Source organism: Pipra filicauda, unplaced genomic scaffold (assembly GCF_003945595.2).
Source record: "Pipra filicauda isolate LSUMZ 115617 unplaced genomic scaffold, ASM394559v2 scaffold660_size177658_pilon, whole genome shotgun sequence".
In the NCBI taxonomy this organism is placed as follows: domain Eukaryota; kingdom Metazoa; phylum Chordata; class Aves; order Passeriformes; family Pipridae; genus Pipra; species Pipra filicauda.
In genome coordinates, this window is record NW_024104821.1 from 40335 (window position 1) to 62906 (window position 22572).

Consider the following 22572-nt stretch of genomic DNA (forward strand, 5'->3'; position numbering starts at 1 on the left):
AGCTCAACAAAAAACATTGGATGACTTTGCTTCACAGTGCCAAGGAGCCAAGTCCACAGGAAGGAGACCTTTATGAATTGGTCAGTATAATATCAAGCTCACGCCTCCACCACTCCAGATAACTGCAGACCAAGACAACACTTTAACAAAAGGCCACAAACTCTCTTCACTGCAAAAGTGATAATCTGCAGGCTTTCCATGACCTCATATGAAGCTGAGTTGACTAATGTGCATTAGGCTGGCTCTGGGGAGTTGAGAAGCACGGCTGACACAGTTATAATTCAGCCTGCCAAATGGAATGAAGAACAACAAAGATTTAAAACTTTAATTAAAAATCTTGAAGCAAGTAAAATGCCAGAGAGAGTGGTAACTCCTTTACAGGGTTGTCAGATGGGGATTTCTTTTGGTGGGGAGCAGAGGTGCTGCAAGCAGGAAGGAGGGTAGAGATATGCTCAGATTTATCTGCAAATGTGTACCATATATTCTAAGATATTGAGGAATGGTTTTTATTAACTGTTCTTATGAAGGGAAAGATAGTGAAAGAATCTGAAGGCACTACCATTACGCAACTGTCTGATCTACGATGTTAATTCTGTTGCACAACCCTGCATAAAACTGAAATAAACACAAACAACATGAAATGCAAAAGTCTTCTGGTTGTTCTTTTCTGGTGTAAACTACTTTAGCCTGGGAAAAAGACAAGAACAAAGAGAAAACCAGACTTCTCAGATGAATGTGCTTGCATGTCATCTATCCCATTAAAATGATACTAAGTTATGGTGACATGAATGTTTTATGAAGTATTAACAAAAAATATTTCCTGGAAAACCCAAAGGGACAGCTTAAATGTCCATCTTCAAGAACAAAGTATTCCCAAATAAAGCTGCCTTATGTGTTTATTATGCCTTTAAAAAACAACTTATACAGCCCCTGAACCATGAAGCAATATTACCAGTGAGTCCTCTCTCCCTCTTACAGAGATGAAGCAACTGTGCTTACATTCCAACCATAAAGAAGGTGTCAGTAGTTTAGATACATATCTTGAGTCGATCTGAAGGCCTGTGGTTTATTTTGCTACGCTAAATAGTTAATAGTGTGTCACTGCATTTGTGTTGGAGCAGGCTTTTACTGGAGTTGCAGAACAGACAGTGGTAAGTGCAGATGTGGCAGCTTCAAAGGAGCAGGGCCACAGCCGACAGCACTGCTGAGCACGGCAAGGGCCAACCTCAGCTAGAAGCTGTTTGCTTCTCTCATCTCTGCAGGGCACAACACACACTGTTACTGTTCATAAACCTGGAATTAACCCATTTGAACATTCTTCTGAATATTCTTTCTTTGCTTCCCCTCACAATTTCCCCAACCAAGAGCCTTTTTCATGTAATAATGAACAAAAGGAACCCTTCAAGTCTTGGCTTAATCTAAAAGTCTAGTGGCACTACTCAGGCAAACAAAGGAGTTTTGTCTGCCAAAATTTTACTTTTTGGTTGAGATAATGTTTTGCATATTTCTCTGAGGCACTTCACATGTTGAACTTCTATTTATTAACTTATGATTGCATTTCCCCGTGAGCTCCTCAAGTACATAACATTCCCCTATAGATGAAGTCACTGCATTTCAAAGAGATGAAGACTCAAATTCTGAAAAGCACAGAAAACTTTGCACACTTTGTTCTTTCACCACCTGGCTAAAGGAAAGCCCTGACACCAGTCTCCATACATTGAATCTTTATTAGCTGCAAATGTGAGGTGCTGCTGGAAGTCAGCTCCCAGAGGTGAATAAACCTGTAAAAGACAACTAATCCACTGGAATCACGTTTTCAAGGGAAAATGTCCTACTGAAAGAGCGTGGCCAGCAAATGTTTGAGCATGACAAAGAGCAAAGGTTATCCTAGCACTTTCTAGGCTTCTTATGATGTTCCAGACCACTCTGGCCTTATTCCTAAGCAATGATCTAACTAGAATGACCGGTCGTCATAGTCCTGCTCTGATCTTTCCCATTACTCTGCTAACGATAAAATAGCTCAAGGAGTTCTTTGTTTACAAAGCAATATTACTGAGGCAATTATATATGAAATAAGTCTCCCAGAACTGCTCTTGTACACATTTTCTGTAGCTTGGAGCAGACATCTCTGAAAACATCTTCTGTGCTGCACAGTGAACAAATACTGCATTCAAGCCTTCCTTCATGCTACAAGTCCCTGTATACATTTGCGATTTTACAACCAATCATGCAGCCTCCTTGGTGTCATCCTAATTGGGAACATTTTTTGTAGTATACATAATGATGGCCAAGCAGTTTCCCCAGCCTGCCCTTTCCACCCAGATGTTCTCTCATGCTGGTTGAAGAAGCTTCATGGGCAATATCTTGAATCACTTGATGCACTTGCAACGCCAAGGGACATCAAAGATGTTCATCTCCATTCATCAGTCAGTCCTAACTGATATCTTGAGCCAGGTTAGGAAATGGCTAAGATAAATCTATATAGTGATCTATTCATCATCTGCACTCAGGAACTTCCGTGTATTTTACGGGAGGAATTTGTTTAAGGTATGCTCTTATCTAAGAGAATTTGTAAAGCCTTAAGAAATGACATATTATATGTTTTTAAAAGCTCCCTGATTTTATATAAGCACTTGAGATACTGTAATCTGTGAATTTATTCAGATTTGTAGCTCAGCATAAAGCTGTCTGGTTTTTGGACAGCCCTTTTGATTTACCATCCTGTGGTGAAATCACTGCAGGAATTTGGATAAGGTCCAACTGTATTTGTTTAAAGTCCTGATCATGGGGCTTTGGCATTCCTAACATATCCAGCAATCATTTGCTTTTAATTACCGTTCATTTCAACCACACAAGTAATGAATGTGGCTACCACATCCAATTTACAGGCTGTGTAAACTCTTGAGCTGGGTGGAACTTTCTTCTATATAGAGGTTTAACTATAAATTTAACTCAAAATGTGAATCCTCTTAACTTATTTTAGGCAGACCTGTAAAAGTCTAAAACATAAATAAATAAAAAGGAAATGAAAAAAGCCTTAAATGAAAGATTCCACACAATACACCTGATTCACTTCAGAGGCAATTTCCTGGCCTCCCCAACCTCTTGGTATGACTGTGGAAACCTTAAAAAAACAAGTTGATTTAACGTTTCTATTTATTCATGGTGTCCAGTTTCCAGAGGAGTCTGTGACTTGTAGTTTTAAACTCAATTTAGCATTTAAACTCATTTTCAGCTGGGTCCCAGTGGAGCAACAATTAGAAAAGGAAAAGAGTTCAAAAAAGAAGGGTTATAACCTTTCAACGGTATGTTTGCCTGGATCCTTTTTTTTTTTTTAAAAAAAAAGCACTTCTGTTACTATTCTTCCTCCACTTGGCAAACACTAGGTCAGGCAGCTGGGTTGAGAACCTGCTGGTATAGAGAACTTCATGCTTAGGTACAAATCAGCATCCAGGGATCTTTAATGGCAGCTAAGGCAAAAGTTCATTTTTCAGGGGTATTGCTGTTTATATCATGCTGAAAGCCTAGTATCAGCAGGCCCAGCTTCTCCTGAGAGAAAAGAAATCTCATGTCAAATCTGCGCATGGGGGACCCACTAGAAAACATAAAGAGAAGCTGCATTGTTGCACACTCAAAACTTGTGTTAAACCTACACATCTTTTGCCACTGAAGGCTTCAGCTGAGACTGGTATCCAGCAATCCAGATGCTGTATATATATATTTTTATATATATATATATATGTATGTATGTATATATGCTATACATACATTGTGGGAACCAAGCAGACCATGGAGACAATGTCTGCAGGAGAAAAAGAAGTAATGTAACTTGTCAGAAGTCATAATTGGCCAAACTCGGAGTTGAGCAGTAGCCTGCAAGTCAGAACCTGGGGGGGCCCCATTTATTAGACTACTCAGTTTCACCATGGAGAGCTGGAATCTGTATGCATTTTGGTGTACTCCGAGTTAAGCTGTGCTTTCTATAGTGTCAGCACTTTCTGTCACCATTAGTACTGTTACGAATGGGCTTCCAGTGTCATAAATTCAGCCTCAATGATTCAGGCTTGCCAAGAGCTGGTTACCAAAAATCACTTTTCCTTTCCCCCAGTTCTTGTAAATACATGACATGGAAGCCTCCTCTGTGATCCACACTGCAGGCTCTCCCGACTGGAGTGCTTGGGACCAACTGGACATGTGGGGCTGCAGGATAACAGTGTGTAAGGTGACTCAGGCAGGCAGGTTGAACCTCCTCTTTTCTTCCACATAGAGGTGTCACCCACTCGTGTCAGAATGGATTGGATCATGCCTGAAATATTGGGCTTTGTGAACATAAATGAGAGTATCAGTGCTCTCATTGTTTATTAAGCTAACCTGTCCAAAGAAACAGGCCTCTAATGCAAGATTTGATCCCTTAAATTTGAGAATTGTATTTTAAAGGGGCTATATTTTAGAGGGAAAAAGAGATGTTACAGTAGCAGAACAGACAGGCAGGAGAATCATCACCAGTTTGTCCTAAAATTACAGTGGACTTGGACAACAAGCTTAATTTCATAAAGCTGGCTGAGAGTATATTGGACTGTTCTGACCGTAATGAAATTACTACAAGGTGGAAGTGTAGGCATTTACTATGTTATCTGTCAGCTCATAATAAGACAAGTAGATTAGACCAGAAAAAAAAACTCAGCTACAGTGAATTAAACCAAGATTTTGTCAGAAAAAGATGCACAATATTTTCTAGAATAGATACAATATAGCTGGTGTTTGATAATTTCTATCAGCAGATACCTTCAAGGAAGAGATTTAGCAAAGAACCATCACTCCCAAATAAGTAAAGTGAGTCAATGTGCTTGTTTAATTAATTAAAGAAAATCAAAATTTTGATGAGGATTGTGTTGTGGTTCATCTGCTGCTGCTGAAACTCTCTATTTTGGGAAGATAAATAGATTTAAAAAGAAAATTTAAATTTGCCTGTGGTCATTTGAAGAGAGCATAAGAATGACAGAAATGACAACAGTTTTGATACAGAAACACAGCTGACTGTAGATTAAAATGATATCTAGGCCAGGCTATAAAACAATTAATAAATCACAAAAGGTCCTGAACTATTAAAATTTGATATTCACAGGAGGCAGACACAACCCATGGTTTTGAATGGAAAGGAAAGCCAAGGTTTTTTCATCAAAACTCTCCCTTCCCCTCTTGTGTTTCCTGCTATTGCTGATAAGCTGTAGCTGATTTTTGAACCATTCGTGACTTAAAAATGGTGGTAACGCATTAGCTGGAAGTGATGCTGTGGCAGCGCCCAGCTGGTGGCAGTGGTACCTGGCAATGTGGTTCCAATTGCTGCCTGCCCTTGAATTGTCACCAGGAAAGATCTATAGACAGCCTTCCTGTTATAGGCCATCAGTGTCTACTCCTCCTGTTTGAGTTGTATTTAGCTTACTATGTGTTGATCACTTCCCAATGAAGTGGAGGGCACTTTGAGGCCCCTCTGAAAACTGAATTATCAAATGGAATTAGAGCCCCATTCAAAATTCACCTGTTTTTCATTTCATTAATGTGTATGCCTGTATCTGGATCCATGACCTGCACAGCCCACTAGTTTTTTACCCTTCATGCTGCCCCTTCCAATTTCCTCTTCTCCTCTTCAGATTATGGATCACCCAACCTTCATATGCTGATGGAATTCAATTTCCTCTCTCCCTGGCACTCCCACAGCTATACAAGCATCCACTGATGCCTGTTCCTCTTCTCCTTTCTCAGCTCTGTATGAAACCTTCTTCTCAGCTGCTAGCCTACAGCCACGGTTCTGGCCAACCACTCCAATCTCTGCCTACAAGTTTTTGAGTCCATCTTCAGAGTGGCCTTATTGGCCTCAGTTCACCAGACTACTTTTTTGCATATTTGATGCAGTCACATAAACCACAGCAAAGTTACTATTCTCACAAAATAAGTTCTGTGATCTTTTGTTAAGTGTAAGGCTGCAACGGACCACTTATATGTGCTTATATATAAACACATCTACATTTTAGGTTACACTGCTCAGAAGAACTGAGTAATTTGGGCTTTGCCACCAGTATCTCAAAAAGAGGGCATATATACACACACACACACTTACCTTGGCATTTTGAAGGGGAGGTTGATAACTAGAGGGCCGATAGTACCTCCTCTGAGCAGCATCAGTGTGAATGTCTCCAAGGAATAGCTCCTCCACAAGGTGGTCTAAATTGTGGTGCAGGTACTGCTTCTCCACACGGATCAGCTGGAGTTCGTGCATGGCAAAATTCAGAGCTTTGGTGCATTCACAGCCATTCTCTTCTCTCAGCAAATCGTAACTCACATCCTGCTCCCAGGGGCTATCTTCTGGGATAAATCCAGGACACGTGTGGTTCACCAACTCGCTTAATCTTTTGGCTACTGCTTCGTTGTGGCATATGATCTGTATGTTGCGTAGCTGATAGTCAGCTTCAGTGCCCCCTCGGATGATCCAGGAAGCCTGCCGGAGGCGTATTTTGCCACGTATGACTAACGTGTAGATGGGGTTTGTGCAGCGATTGCCACCATAATAGAACTGGTAGGCCTTGAAAGTATTATTGTGGTAGAACCTGTAAGATCTTGTGACGAACTCTGGGCCTGCTCTAACTTCGCAGCTGTGGGAAGAAAGAAAGAAAGTGTGGAAACAAAATTTTAGCAAGGTGGCACATCATGTACACTACAGGCAACAAGACCCGGACCCAGAGACACCTGGGTGCTAATGCCCCCCTGGCATGAATGGGAGTAAACAGGAACTAGTCATCTGTGGCCTGCTGATTAATCAACAATTCCCTCTGCTGTTATTAATGTGATCATATCTAAAGGCTTTATCTTCTAGGTTTAAATACTTCGAATCATGTTTTGCTTTTTCTTTTTGTTTAGGACCACCATGTGAATCAATTCTTCACTGAAAAAAGTAGCAGCCTTTTAAACATCTATTCCCCTCTTTTGCATGGTAGATTTAGCAGAATGACTGATAACATCAGAAAGTGAAGTGCCATATGTCCATGGAATAGAACAAAGAACTGGCTTCTAAGCTGCAGTAGAAGCTTCTCAGTGTGAGTTCCATGAGCTCTGGTCTGCTGAGGACATGTAGGATCATGTCCTAAGCTTTCCCACTCAAACATTCAACAGGGCTGGCAGCTAACGCAAACTTCTGATGTTAATGCAAAACTTCTACTTGGCTTGAATTTGGACCATGCTATATTCAGGGAATTTTTTTGTTTGTTTGTTTGTTTGCTTGTTTGTTTTGTGTTTTTGTTTGGTTTGGTTTTTTCTTCTTTTTTTTTTCTGAAGGTGTAAATAGCAGTTAAATTCCACTTCCTGTAGAATGCCCTTTTGTGCCTTCAGACTTGTTCCCTTTGTCATCTCTACACTGCTTAACATAAATAGATTCATAGAATCATTGAGGTTGGAAAATACCTCTAAGACCATTGAGTCCAACCATTAATCCAGCACTGCCATGTTCACCATGTCTTTTGAACTCTTCCAGAGACAGTGACTCCCCCACTTCCCTGAGTAGCCTATTCCAGTGCCTGAATACCCTTACAGTGAAGAACTTTTTCCTAATATCTAATCTAAACCTTCCCTGGTGCAACCATTTCCTCTCATCCTGAAATACACTCTGTTAAAAAAGACCCCAGTCTTTCCTACTACAAGTCACTTCAAATGAGGATGTGAATATTGTCTGCTGAGACACAGGAAGCAAAATGGCTCTCTCAATTACAAGTCATCATGTGTAAAGAGTTATAGAACTAGCGAAATACAGCTTCTTAATTTTCTTTTGCTAATAAAACCTGTGCTAGACACATGCTCTGGAAACAAGTACTCATTCAATGGATCTAATGCATGTAGACAAATACAGTACAATGTTATGTTTGAATAAGCATTCACTTTGACAAGTTGGTAGGCTTCTTCCTATTCAAAGAGTGATTTAAAGATATTTCACAGCATGCTGTTTAAAATCCAGATTATAAATTGATTCATCAAGACAGCTTTATAGCACGCCATTCTAATGTACATAATGCTACTCCTTCTCCTTTTATGCATAAGCATATAGAGAGCATCCGGAATTTAGAGCATCACTATATTAAAGAAAGTATTTCCCCTGCTGCTTAAAGTGGGAATATTCACCCTTCCCTCTCTGTTCCTTCGCCCTCTTCTCTTCCCCATCTCCAGCATCTTGTTTTATCTTTCCTTACCCAGTAGAGACCCAGTGGCCCTCAATATTGGGAGGCATCTGCACAGTGATCCGAGCTCCATTGTGAAGGTGTTTCAGCATGTGATGACACTGTGACTCCTTGAAAGCCCTCCACGCACTCTTCTCCAAGGACCGAGGGTGGGACCTGCTGTCTGGGTGAAGAAGAGCAGAACCTTCTCCCAGCCCTGTGATAGAAAGTGTAAATTATATCATTAGACCCTGCTGAGAAGGGCTTCAACATGATAAAAAAGACTGTGAACATCTTGAGTTGAACAACATTTGTTCGCGTTGTTAAGTTTCTGGACAAATACTGTTTACATTTATTTTTCTCGTCTGAAAAAAACTCACAGGAAGCTCTCCCTTTCTGTCAGACCACTAATATTCCACTACATAAATTTGCTTTATGAAATACACTAGGGAAAAGAGCTTGAGCAAAGTGTTGTGTTTCCACACCCAGGAGATGTGGCTCTGAAAATGAATTTTATAGACACCTCTGTAATCTCTGGTCAGAACAATCAAAAACCCGGACCTTCAAACTCTTAGAAAGTTGCATCCAGGTCCGGACATAAACTTTGCGGTTTCAGCCCACCTCTAATTTGAACGCTTCTATAATAAACTTGCAAATAAAGACTACTCTTAAAAGTCAAGGGAAAACAGATATTAAAAGCAAAGCCTCTGCACACAGGAAGCCTCTGTGATGTCTGAGGTGGTCAATTAAAGGCAGATTCTGCTATTTTTATTTTAAAGGGGAAAAAGAATTTCAGGAGCTAACTTTATCTCCAGCACACAGTAATTTTGGTTTCTAGTAATGTATACATGCAAAATCCACCAGCACGCTCTCTACGCAATATTAATTGAACAAAATGAATACATAGCTTGAAAAGGAATGTGTCTTTACTCTTTTAGGCACAGCCTGCTCTTAGATATGTTTGAAAACATGGATCAAAAGAAAAACACACATCTAGGGGTTAAAAGGTGACAAACCTTACATAAAGTGTTGGAAAATGTGTTACATTGCCAGAAGGAATATGAGTACCAAAGAGGGCTAGAAAATGGATATGGGGTGGATGGAGCAGTTCGTTGAGTGCCTGGGAAGTTTGGGCAGCCATCTCAGGAAAGGGATGTCTTGCTGAAACATGCTCTCAGGGGCAGAGTCTGGGATTGATGCCCATCTTATCTAGTGCCTTTTTAGATGACCAGGTTCAAAAATTGCACAGTTGGGTATCATCAGTGTGTGGTGCAACCCTACATCGTGCCGAGCCACCTAAGACAGGATCCTACACTTTATGTCCCAGACCCCATGTAACACTTGGGCAAATGCTTGGGCAGTGTGCAGCATCACTACAGAAATTACAAAAAAAAAAAAATCAGTATTATTTGGTGTTAAGTGGGCACTGTCATAAACCTTTGCCATTTCCTACTCCAAAAAAACGCCCACAAAAAACCAGGTGTCAGTGATTCATTGTTGGCTAGGTCTTAGATCTTCCAGAACAAACTTGGGTAACACCTGGGAAAATGGCATTGCTAAAAATATAAATACATGTCAACCATTTAAAAATGGCAATTCCTAAGCTAAACAGAGTCAAGGACTTATCCAGTAGACAGGGTAAAGAACAATCAGAAAGAATACAATAAATACCTGAATCTAAACAGTGCTCACCACCAAATGATTCCAAGATTTAATGAGATTAATGAATACAACCTCACAAAGTCTACTGGAAAATCTGGTAGCTTTGTTGCAGGTTACAAACAATTCTTCGATGTGAATGAGGATTTATGGCCTTGCTTTCTAAAGGGTAATAAATACTAGGGATGCTTTGATATTTGAGCATGCCATCTGAGATGCCCTTCCAAGAAGCTTGATTTTCAGGGGGTCAGTATTTCTCCCTTTCTGGAAGTCAAGGCTTCTCAGGTATTTCCACATTGCTGAGCAGAGTCACTCATGTTAGCACCAAACCACTCCTATTCTGCAGCCAGAAATGGTAAAGCAGCATCAGAAATGGTATGGCCAAGGTAGGGTGATGCTCTGCTTGAGCTGACTACCCAGGCTCAGAGCATCTTTTGGATCAGAATTGACACTGCCTGCAAGGTACCTGGTAGAAGTTGTAGCCACCAGTGCTAACTTTCAACAGGATGTCTCCTGCAGATACATTTTCTCATATTGGAAAAGACTGAAAATTTACATTTCTTCTTGAAGTTGTTAAGTATTTGAAATCTGCCACCAAGAGGAGGTTTTGAAATTGTTCAAGTGACTATTTCCAAGGCATATTTATTATACTACTTGCTTTTAAGCAGTTTTATTTTGCCTAGCTCATGTCATATGATTCATGAATGCATGAATAGAAATGTAAGCATACTTGGGCATTTAATTTCTTCAAGCAAAAATCCTTCTGTAGGAGGATAGCATCTTATATGTGCACATATCAAAGAAGAAAACACAGTGACCACATTAGACATTCTCAATTATTCCCTGAAGGAAATAATGAAAAGAAGGAGTTTTTGAAAAGGAGTCAAACTTTATGTGGTATTATACACTGTCTTCTCTTTGATAAAGCTCAAAAAGCAATTGTGTCCCAGCTTTTCATGTTACATGTACATAGTTCTGTCTGCAACTTGCAAATGATAAACTGCAACCAGTGAACGGAAGGGAGATTTGCATCAATAGCCCTAGAGACCTGTACCTGAAAAGGGGGTATTTGTTTGGGACTCTGTCCATCCAACTATGACAAATGAAGGCAAGAACAAGTTTATGTAATCAAGACCGGCATAAGAACATAATGAAGGCTGCAGAGACAGAGGGAGAGATGTAGAAAACACACACGAAGAATCATAGAATGGTTTGAGTTGGAAGAGACAAAGTTTATTCAGTTCCAAACCCCCCGACCATGGGCAGGGACATATGCTACTAGAGCAGGGCCTTCTCTTCTCCAGGTTGAACAACCCCAGCTCTCTTAGCCTGTGTTCATAGGAGAGGTGCTCCAACCCTCTGATTGTCTTCTTGGCTCTCCTCTGGACTCGTTCCAACAGGTCCATGTCCTTCTTCTGTTGGGGAACCCAGAGCCAGACACAGTACTTGAGGTGGGGTCTCACCAGAGCAGAGTAGAAGGGCAGAATCACCTCCCTCAACCTGCTGGCCATGCTGCTTTTGATGCAGCCCAGGATACATTTGGCATTCTGGGCTGCAGGCACGCATTCCCAAGACATATTGAGCTTCTAATCAACCAAGACCCTCAAGTCTTTCTCCTCTGGGCTGCTCTAAATAATGTTAAGCAACATCACATCAATAGGACCCAAATATCAGAATATGAAATACAGTGTAAAATTAAGAGACAGCTATGTGACCTTTACCTATGTTTGCCTTGCTAGGGCAAGGAAATAGTTAATTTACTTCCTTACAAAGTAATCATTTCAACACTTTTGTAATTACTGACATATGCCTGTAGATATAACTACTATACAAAGGAGACGCAACTTCCTCTTGTGCCATCTGCAGATCAAACACAAGACCGGCGATATGCTTCCCACACAGAGCAGTAAACCAAACACCATCTTCCTGTGTTTTTCCTCGCAACAGGTGCTCAGAAGCAGAGCAGTGTCCCCCTGCTCCATCCTTGGCAGTGCACACGAGGTTTTGTTCTGCAAAAATTAGGTCCTGCAGGGATGATGTCACTAATTTTTAAAAGATCCATTTGGCCATGTTAAATGGGACATCGCTGGAAGACTCAGCGTTAAAACAGCCATTCACGAAACTGGGAAAAGGATTTCATAAGTCTTTAGAAGCCCACTTTGGAGCATAGATGCAGTTGCAACATAGTTGGAGCCATTACTTTCATTCAAGAAGATCCAAGTCTGCTATTCCCTACAGCACTGACAGATGGTAGGTTTCAGTATGTCCATGACTGAGCATCTCAGACTCAACTGAGAATATCTCAGACTCTGACTGACTGTTTAAATTTTTGTGTGTTATGAAGGAATCTTACCCACTTGTTAAAAAAAAAAAACAAACAAAATCCACACACCATAAAATTACTCAAAAGTGTGACAGACTTCAAACAAACAAACAAAAAAAATCTCTGCACGAGACCAACAGCAATAATTTCGTGAAGCCTGTGGTTGGCTCTCATTTTAGTTAGACCACAACCAGAGATCATACGATTGTATCACCCACTCCATAATGTCTGTTTTCACAAAGGATCAAGTCCAAAAGGAAAAGGAAAATTCCAGAATCCATCAGAAATGCCAGGTAGAAAAACAAAGCAAAATAAAACCATTTTATAATGAGCTGATATCCAGCTTCTCTTTCAAAATCAAGCTCTAGCGGTGTAGGTCACAGCTTTAGCATTAAACTTATTGAATACAGCATGAGAGGTGCTACAGCTCACTGGGGATCCATGCCCAAGCCCTCACAGATCACGCTTTACAGGGGAAGAATGCAACATCCATCTGAGTGGGAAAGCGGAGGTCTGTACAGCTGCCACTCCGGTTAAGACATGGATAGGAGCACGCACCACACCAGACAGAGGGCTTCAGGCTCTCAGGTTCGCTTATAAACCTCTATCTGATGTGGGAACAACCATTGAAGATAAAAATAATTGTTAAGGGAAGATAGGTTACTTCCAAGTTCTTCAAAGATTTCTGCACATAGCTGCGAGTAAAATACAAATCTTAAAAGGGCAATCTGTTGGCAGCCCATTACCCAAACGTGTTTCAAAAATGGTTACAGCAAAGCTTTCCGCCAACATTTCTGCAAAAAATTGCAAGCTGCTAGAATAAATGTTTAGGTTTTCTTTAAAATAGTATGCAAAATAGTATGCAACAAAGATAACATTGAGTTCAAGCAGAGTTGTGCTTGAACACAAATAGTTTTAATTTAATTCATGCCTAAATACCCTGGCCAAATTCCGTTCACAGCTATGCCAGACTGCTAAAGTATAAGGCAAATAATCTTAAATATTAACCTGTTTAGATTTTATCAGTTTAATGAACACCTCTACCAGAATCTAAGCCATGGCTTCAAACATGTCCAAGTGTAGCACTTCAAACCAGTTTCAAAGCTACCAGGTGTTCAGCAGGTTCATCCTTCGCTAAATAGGAGAATATATGTTACCTGAAAGTAGGATTCAAACCTGGATTTAGGCTGGGATTGCTCTGCAGGAACCACTTCACCTTTCTGTCTTTCTTTCTTTCTTTCTTTCTTTTAATTTCTAGCAATGTAAATACAGACAAGCACAATTTTATTATGAATTAAAAAACCTTGAGTGATAGCACAAATTCAAAATATGCGATAGCTTCATCTCTGATAGAAACATTTTAACATTCATGCTTTACTCCTGCAGCAATCTCTTTTCAAGTTAGAACCTGTCTGAAACTTGAAAAACCTTACAACAGATAAAGAATAATTGGCTGGATTAACTTTATAGCTCTCCTTATCTGGGCAGTTGCCCTGCACAATTAAATAAACAGACATTTGGATTATGCTCTTTCTTGATGTGGGGTAGTGTTAGATAATGCCCATGACAGGCCTTTAGCTACAGTAAACTTACATAATTGCCATGGAGAATATAATGTCCTGTTACCAAGCCCTGATCTGTGTTTACCAGTGTTTTCCCTGCACTTGAAACTTCAAAGAGTCCTTGAAGGACTGGGACCTAAATTAGCAACTACAAACAAAAGGGTTGGGAAAGGAAAGCTGGGTTTTATGGCTGTGGAAGCAAACAGGACAATGACTTCCTTTCACATGTATCTGTTGCCTCTCTTGTGCATACAGAGTTTCCACATAACGCTTCCGAAGAGACACAAATTGAATGTTTCAGAGCATGGAAGATTCTGAGGAGAGATCTAAAGTATGTTTAGAAGGTACAGCTAAAAGGTAACTCCCCCCAAACCTGAAAGGCCCATCATAGAGTCCCCTGTTACCCTATAGCTCAGTCCTTACTCAATGCCCCATCTTGGAAGAGGTCAGAGAACCAAGCACCAGTTACACAGCCCATAACCTCTGCTTAGTTGAAGCTCTTTAGGATGGCTGCTGCTACCCACGCAGGGTGAAACAGCACTGCCTAAAGTGTGGGCTTGTTTAAGAAACCATGAAGGGTTAAAGCTCACCTCCCTTCAGGGCAGCGGGAACTCTGCCACCAACATGAGTGGGTGCAGTGCTGGGATGTCAGTGCAGTTCAATATCAATGGTAGTTTGGCCTTGCCCTCTTTGAAAGAAACATCTGTCAGAAACATCTGCCCTGTCCTCCACCCACACCCTGGCACTGGGATTTATTCCAGAACTGCCCCTAACTTCAATGGGACTTGTGCCTGAGTAAAGACAATGCTAATAATCCTCACTACATATAATCCTACCCTCTATCAGCCTTGCTTAAAGCATCATCTCAATAATAAAATATTACCCTTGATTTGACTAGCTAAAGGTATTTGCCTTCAGCGTGGCTGAGGCTAGTTTTGGGCCTCATCACCTGGCAGCCTACTTCCTACAGACACCCTACAAAACACAAAAAAATTACCCTTGCTGTCGATGACATCTACATCTTGCCACTTTTAGCCCCCGGTCAAGCTACAAAGATGAGTGAAAGAGTTTACACTGACAAAATTTGGAACAAAATTGAGTCCATCTTATAACTCTCTCTGCAAACGCTAGAAGTCTTTCTCTTTATTGTCTTCCAGATTTTGAAATGTGTTATTTAACTGAGGGAACAGATCACATATGCCTTTTGCACTGAGTACAGTATATGTTCATTTTATAGCTATAGGTATTTATATCTTCTGATGTATTTACTTATTACTTTCCTGAAAAGGTTTTGAAATAAAACACTTCTATGTAACTAACTTAAACAATATTGTCAGAGAACTTTCAAAAGCACAAAGTTTTGCTCTGAAAAGCCCGTCAGTCTTGTCTTCATAATCTTTATTAGTACCATTTCCATGATGTTATCACCTAATTGTTTTAAAGTTTCTAATTCATTACTCTAAGAGTAGCATAATCGGAAATAGACTAAAGTTTCTTTTTAGCATCTGCATTTGTAATAAAAAAGTTTACATTTACAAAAGAAATTAGCCAAATTTGTTTTGAATTCACTTGAACATAGCTCTTATTAATCAGGTTTTCTGGAGCTGAATGATCTTAGTGTTTGACATCTGAAACTTCTGTGGTTTTTCGTCTAAGCAAAGAAAACAGTGATAATGGACAACTTCCAGCTGCAAACCTTTTTTTTTTTTTTTAATGACACCATACAGGTTTTTGACGAATGAGGACAAGTTTTTCCAAATTTTGATTCGGTGATGTTAAAGAAGGCATTTCTTAATGTAATGAAAGCAGAAGCTTTAGCCTTATAGGACATTTTAACTTGCTTTACAAAGCTTTAAGCCCTAAAAATCCTTAAACACCCACCCACACTCACTCAATTTTAACCCTTAAATTGCCACATGCAATAGAAATGCAAAAAAGAAAAACATCACATGCTGTAAAGAGGCTTAACACTGCAATTCCCTGGGATTGGTGGTTATTCTTACATATTACCAATTCGGGCTAGCTGCTGACCCAAGGATGCTTCTATTGACTCCATGGCATGGAAAGAAAAGCTCTTGACCAAGTTAAAACTGACAGGGTAAATACATTTACATGCACTACATTTCAGTGCATTATATGCCACTGATATATTTTTCCAAGTTTGTAAGAGCACGGTAGTTTCCAAACACTTGCAACTCTGATCAAAACTGTGCACTGCTACATTAACAAGGTATTTGTCTTTATATACAAGGTGGAGAGTTATACATTCCTACAAGAACTCAGGTTTATGTTACTTGGTGAAATATAACTGCAGATGGAAGAAATAGATGATTTTCCTTCTTCATCCTCTTTTGGCAGCTGCTGTTTTGATCTGATCACTGGCCCTGATTTGTTTCCTGCTCCAGCCAGGGTTCAGCTCTGCTCTGTAATTCCAAGCAGATGAGCCAGAGAGTCCAACCCTGTAATTACACCTCCTCTCTTTACCCTCTAACTTCAAACCTCCCATTTCAAATTCTACATCTCAGATCACAGAGTTTTAAAGAACACCTCTGGCATCCCGTCAGGTCTGGATCAGCTAAACATGTTTCCGCGCTCTCCAGATTTCATAGCTGAGCTGTGAGAAGGGTATAAAATCCCCTTCTGGGGAACAGAGTCTCCTCCTCTTTCTTTCTCAAAACAAAATACACGATCAGAAGCCCATGCTCTTTATTATTTATTAAATACCATCTGTGTGCTTAGCACTTGTACAAACATAGAGAGAGAGAATCCCTGCCCCACAAAATCAACCCCAGGAATAGCTTTGAAATCCTTACCCCAGCTCACAGATATCACACTGATTCCATGTAGGTCACTTGCATTTTAACAGTTAAAAAAAAAAAAATCCTGTTTTTACAAGCTTGGGGTCCTACGAAATTCAACTGAAGAATGCTGGATGCTACAAAGGACTTCAGAATTAGGAACACTCTTCAAAACGATGCTATAACTGAGTAGCTTGAGTCACACTTTCAGAACGATATCGCACCCAGGTTTTTCAAATCTGGCTGCCAAATGTTAGACATACCCAAGCAGCTCATTAAACAGCCTCCTTTTCAAAAGTTCCTCTTGAAGAACACCAAGTTTCTGGAAAGATGGGTTATTTAAGTGCATAAAAATCGATTTACAAGCTGAACTTTTAAGTTTAAACAGGCTGACTTTTCTCAGTAAAATTTTGCCTTCTGTGCAGTTTCAGAGATGTCAGTCCAGGGCTAAACTGAGAGACTGTCAAAGTGGGACTGTGTGCAATAACACCCGGAGTCTCCGTGCTCTGCAGCAAAACAATTTTAGTTGGGCTAAGACCCGGCGGCTGGCACACTCTGCTGCCGGAGGCTTTCCAGATAATACCTCCATGGCAAAAGACCTCTTCTCAAGAAGCGGTGGAACGCGGACCCCGCAGGGCGCCTCGGCGAAACTCCCTGGAGTTCGGCAGAGCCAGCCCTTGCCCGGAGGCGAGTAAAGAAACTGTGTGTGAGGCGCCCGGACCAGCTGCTCCATCCAAGCAGTCACAGGCGTGCAACATAATCCGCCGACACTCACTTCGGAGCGGGGCTCTTTAGGCGCGGCTTTACCCACCTCGGTCGGCCGCCGCTCCGCTGCGCGGGGGTCCCGCCAGCACAGCGCTGCAAGCAGAACCACCGAGGTCTCTGCCCGCCTCGCCATCCACACAGACCGCTCCTCTGTCAGGAGACAGGTCCTGTCTGCTCCCCGTGCCGAGCAGATGGGACCCAGCGCTCACGGCCACGACGGGAAAGCGCACCCACCCGCGACCCTCTGCCCCAGCGAGGTTCTGGGGCAACCTCGCAACCCAGCCGGCTTTTCGGGCCACCCCACGGGCCGAGACCCGCAGGCAACCGCCCCGCACTCACCGTGCAGCAGCAGGGCTGGGAACAGGTACCGCATCAGGCAGCCGTACGGGGCGGACATCTCCCCGCCTCGCAGCGCTCCGGCCGCCGCCACCTCCCGCCGCGCCGCCCGCGCCTCAGCGCCGCCGCGGGCAGCCCCCGGCCCGGCGCTGGGGGGCAGGCGGCTGGCGGGGCCGGGGGCCGCCGAGCACCCTCCGGGGCCGAGCGCCGCCGCCGCTCCCCCTCCTCAGGGCTTCCGCCCCGCACGCCGCCGCCTCCGACCCGGCAGGGCTCCGGCTCGACCGCCGCTCGGTGCCCAGGGATGCCCGCTGCTCCACCGCCGCGTCCCCACTCTTCTCCGCGTAGTGCTACGACGGCTCCGCTTCATATTTCCCCTTCCAACAGGAGGAGGAGGAGTGGTCGGGAGGTGGGGACTCCTCCCGGGGCGGGGCGGGGGTGTCTCCGCCGCTGGGTTGACGGGCGCCCCAGGCTGTGCTCTCACGGCGGGGGAAGGGACGCTGGAGGGACCTGCTGGAGGGACCTGCTGGAGGGAACGGGACGGAGCGGGCACTGGGCATCCCGAGGGCTGTGCGATCGGGCAGTGGGTGGGATGTGCCCGCAGGGTGCTGGAGAGCGCGTGGGAGAGGGGACTGGGGGTGGCTGGTCCTTCCGCGGCGGTCGGCTGGGAGGTGCCGACGGGGCTGCGGCTCCCGGGGCCGAAATCCCGCTTCCTTAGCCGTGCGAAGCGAGTCTTTGCCGCCGCGACCGTAAGCTGGAGGGAAAGTTCGTGTGCGTCCTCTTTTCGAAAGGAAACCTTTGTGTGGTTGCTGCTTTCCACGTAAATCTGGCATTTTAAAAGCTAAAAATGGATGTCAAGGATGCCTTTGGTGCTGCACTCTCCTGTGCGCTTTTCCCCATGTCTGTTGATTAGTTTTGCTTTTTTGTCTAGTCTTAGGCCCTGGTCGTACAAACACTCATGTACTTAATGTACATGTGAGTGACTCATGTGCCTGAGTTTAAGCACAGGGCTTTCATTAGTGATACCCTCTGGACAGGGACATCATGTTTTCCAGCTTGTGTTTGGTCTCGTGGTCTCAGTTGTAGGGCCTAATGGCAAGGAATGTGTAACAAATTGGAGGAAATTTTGAGAAAATCAACATTACTGAGTTTTGAACAGCTTAACTGAGCTAAAGTGTTTACACGCTGCGTGCTTAAAAAGAAATACAAACAATGTTGATTCCTTCCAACTCTCTTGAGAGGGAAGAATAAACTTCTTCCTCACTTACACAGAGAGAAAACTGAGACAGAAACACATAAGCGATGAGTCAGAGTTAGCGCTCTGGTGCCTTGGATTCTCAGTGTTGCGCTTGTGCCTTCACACAAATGTCTTTCAAGCCAGAAAGGATGGTTTCCGGAGCACTTGGTGGCGGTCTGTACAAGCCTGTAGTGATCAGATATCCTCTCAGTGACCTGGATAGAAGTGGACAGAGAAAAGCAACATCCTTCAAGAAACAGATGTCTATGAATATAGTTAATTAACACTGGATAAGGCTGTAGAAATATCCTTACCCCACGTTGCTTGCTCATCATCAGCCCATTCCTGTAGTTGCCACAGAGGTGTTTGTGAGGCGAGTGTGTGAAGGGAGGTGATTCATGCCATAGATGCAGTGCATTAGGAAAAAAGCATTGTGTGTACACCTGCCTGTTGTCAGGACTAATACAGGTCAAAATTCTGATTTTGCCACTTGTAACAATCCTGCAGTAGCAGAGACACACAGGTAGTTTTTCTTCATCTGCAGGTTCAGCAAGTGAATGCGGTGAGCAAGAAAAATAACATTGTTCACTCAAAATGCAGTACAAGCATCTGTGTTTCTGAATTATGAGGACCCATGATGTGCTTCAGATCTGCATGTTCCAGTTGCCTCTCCTAAGAGAAGTTCCTGTCAGGGTTATCAGTGACATAAAAAGGAGTGTACCAATGGACATTATAAGGAGCAGGGAAAGGCAGTGTGTATGGGAAAGCATATTGCCCTGTTATTGGCCGTGAGCACCAGATTATTGCTAGGGAGTCCTGCCTGGTGGAAGAAGTCAGCCTAAAGAGTCTCACGTTTGGCAGGCATACAGGTAATATGGCATGTGTGTATCTTAATGTAGTTCACCCGCTATTTACCTAAATATAAAAGGTAGGCCAATGTCACTGTGAGCACTAATGAAGGGCTAGTAGTTTTGAAGTATGATTGTGTAAAAGTATAATTGTATAAAAGCAGCAACATCTGAAAGGAGAGACTTTTTCTGTTTTACCATCCGCAGATCAAGCAACATAATTATCTGCAAAAAGATGAGGCTGGGGATCGCCTGAGAAAAATCATTTCTCCCAAAAGTCAGTTATCTCAGATGCTCGTGGTTTCTCCCCTGGGAAGTGACAGCCCCCATGATAGCATAACAAACAGCTTTTCATAAGAGGAAAGGGCAATGACTTCTCCACTGGACAACTTGGTAAATTAGGCTCCACTTGTGATTTACTATCAGTGCAGCTTCAGATGTGGTAATAAAATAAAATGAAAACAATACCCAGTGGGCTCAGACATGAAACAACTTGCTAAAAATGACACTTTGTCTTTTACTTGTATTCTTTTTTCTTATTTTTGTTATTTTGAGGATATGGGTTTTTTCAGCCTGATGTATGATATTTTTTTTAAATATCGTCAGTCCTACTTGTTTCATTACTGTGCCCATGTTCAGAATGTGCTGTAATGGGAAGCAGTGACAAATAACAGCTCTTTGCACTTTGATCTAAGCAGCATGTCACATCAGTGCTCATTAAAAAGTGTATTAACCAATCCAACCATGACTTTCTGAACTTGGGCTCCTGGGGTGTATACTTAATGCAGGTATAATGTAATATCATTTACAAAGGCATCTCTCAGCCGTATTTTCAAAAATACCGTAGAGGTCAAAGCATTTCAAAAAGGAAGTTGTCAGCAGAAGTTTGCACAGAAAGGAGCTGTGTTGAAAAAAACCCAATCCTGATGGGAAATGTATTTTGTGGCTGGAGCCCTCTGCAAAAAGTATTAAAATAGGAAGAAAACTAACTTGTTGGACTTGTTGTGTGACACTTCAAAGATCTAGGCATATCAACATAGCACTTGTCTAGCTAAAGTGCTGACTGGTTGGCTGGCTGCCAATGCCAATCTGGTAGTGAAAGATATTTAAAAGAGAGAGGGGATGGGAAACAATGGAGGCAGAAAGCATTTGGGACACTTTATGCTATGGAGAAGAATGAGATGGGGCAGCACAGCTATGATTTGCTAATGGCTACATTATGTTTTAAAAAAGGCAATATGTTCTTTTGAATAAGTCAAAGGAGCGGGGTGTAAAGATTTATTGGAAAGGAGCAGAGTGGCTAATTCTCAAAGAAGCAAGCATCTGTCAGATTTCTGTTTGTGAATTGTCCATGACAAATTAATCAAAATAAAGGATGATTTGGAGAGAAGTTTTCCTACATATCCAGCTTGAGTTAGGCTTTGCAAGATGAGCTTGGAGCCTGTCCGATACATAGAAATAGTCACTGTGTGGCTACTTGTTTTGTCTTCAGCTGCTAGAGGGAGAAGTTAATCTTTTTTGTGATGTAAAACAAATGGTGATTGGTTTGTTTCTCCTTTTAATTTGGATTAGTTTATGGGGGTATAGCAGGTTTATCCATTACTTCCTCTATCAGTTTTATACATTTAGAGTAAGTTGTTTAAACTGCTGATATTTTTCTTATTCTTTGTTAAAAGAGTAATTGAAGGAACCTTTGGCAATATTTCCTAGGTGTTTGTGTCCCAGATTGTGTGGACTATTTCACTTGCCCTACCAGAGATTTGATCTTTGGTACAGATACTGAAGCCAATGGAATTTTATGATTGTTTTAAAGGATGTCGAGTCTGGGTTTAGTTTTCTCAGGCATGTACCTGTGGTAATGCTCTCCTGCAAACCATGGCTCTGAGATGGTAGAGTTTGCTGCAGGGGTCTATCTTTTATTGCTTTTCATTTTTTTAGCTAGATAACTAGTCTGAGAAGTATATTTTGTAAATGAATTCATTGTAGTTATTTAAGACACAATAAAATGAAGTCCTGTTATCGAGTAACAAGCATAGAAAATATAGACCAAGCATAGTAAAAATGAAGTTATTGTGGCCATTGTCAAGGTAGGTTCTTTTCCCCCCTCTTCTTTTCAGATACATACAGAGACATGCATGCACAGAGGCAAACACGGAGCCCATCTGCTAGAATAGACTTGCTGGTTTCACAAAGATGAGGTTGTTATCTGGAGGGTTTTTTTTCAGTTTTCCTAGAATTGTTTGAGAGGTAGGTGGGAATAAAGTTATAAAATGACATCAGAGTAGACCCTGAAGAGCTTGGGCCATCCCAGAAAAGAAAATCAAAGAAAGATGTAAATAATTCACACAAAGCAAATGGCTTTCCACAAAATAAGCTCTCTCCTTCTTGTTTCTCCACTTGTTTCCAGCATTTAAAATGTGCTTGTCATTTGATTGTCTCTGTGTAGAATTACTTTACTACAAGCATGAACAATTTCATGGTGCTGTTGCTGCAACCAGAGATTTAGGGCCAGGTCCAGCTCCCAGTGAGCTTGTTGGGGGTCTTGCCATTGACTGTAGCAAGGGCTGGACCAGGCCACGGATAAGGCTGTTGAAAACACCAGCTGGAGCAGCTAGTACTTGTATGTTGATGGCATTCATCTGGAAGCACAGCAAACAGGGACTGAAGGTATTTCTTCATCCAACATATGTATGGGCAGCCATCCTAACCCTCTCCAGCTTTGCCATCCCTTCCTGGCACTCCAATACCATGGAAATGAGTGTGGTAAAAATGCCTCCATAAATGTTGTTTATGCCTTCTATTGTTTGCACAGCGGCTCTCTTATGTTGTGACTTAAAAAAGAGCAA

At 42.1% G+C, this 22572-nt stretch overlaps 1 protein-coding gene across 1 annotated transcript in view; it reads right to left on the reverse strand.

Annotated features, from left to right (window-relative positions):
* The window catches only part of APCDD1 (APC down-regulated 1), a 31249-nt gene extending 13490 nt beyond the window's left edge, over positions 1-17759 (reverse strand). The window contains exons 1-3 of the mRNA XM_027744596.2: positions 17648-17759; positions 8235-8418; positions 6119-6650 (exon numbers count right to left, since the gene is read on the reverse strand). Of these exons, the coding sequence (XP_027600397.1) occupies positions 6119-6650; positions 8235-8418; positions 17648-17705 (774 nt within the window). The 5' untranslated portion in view covers positions 17706-17759. The remainder of the gene's footprint in view (positions 1-6118; positions 6651-8234; positions 8419-17647) is intronic.
* Positions 17760-22572: the final 4813 nt, after the last annotated feature.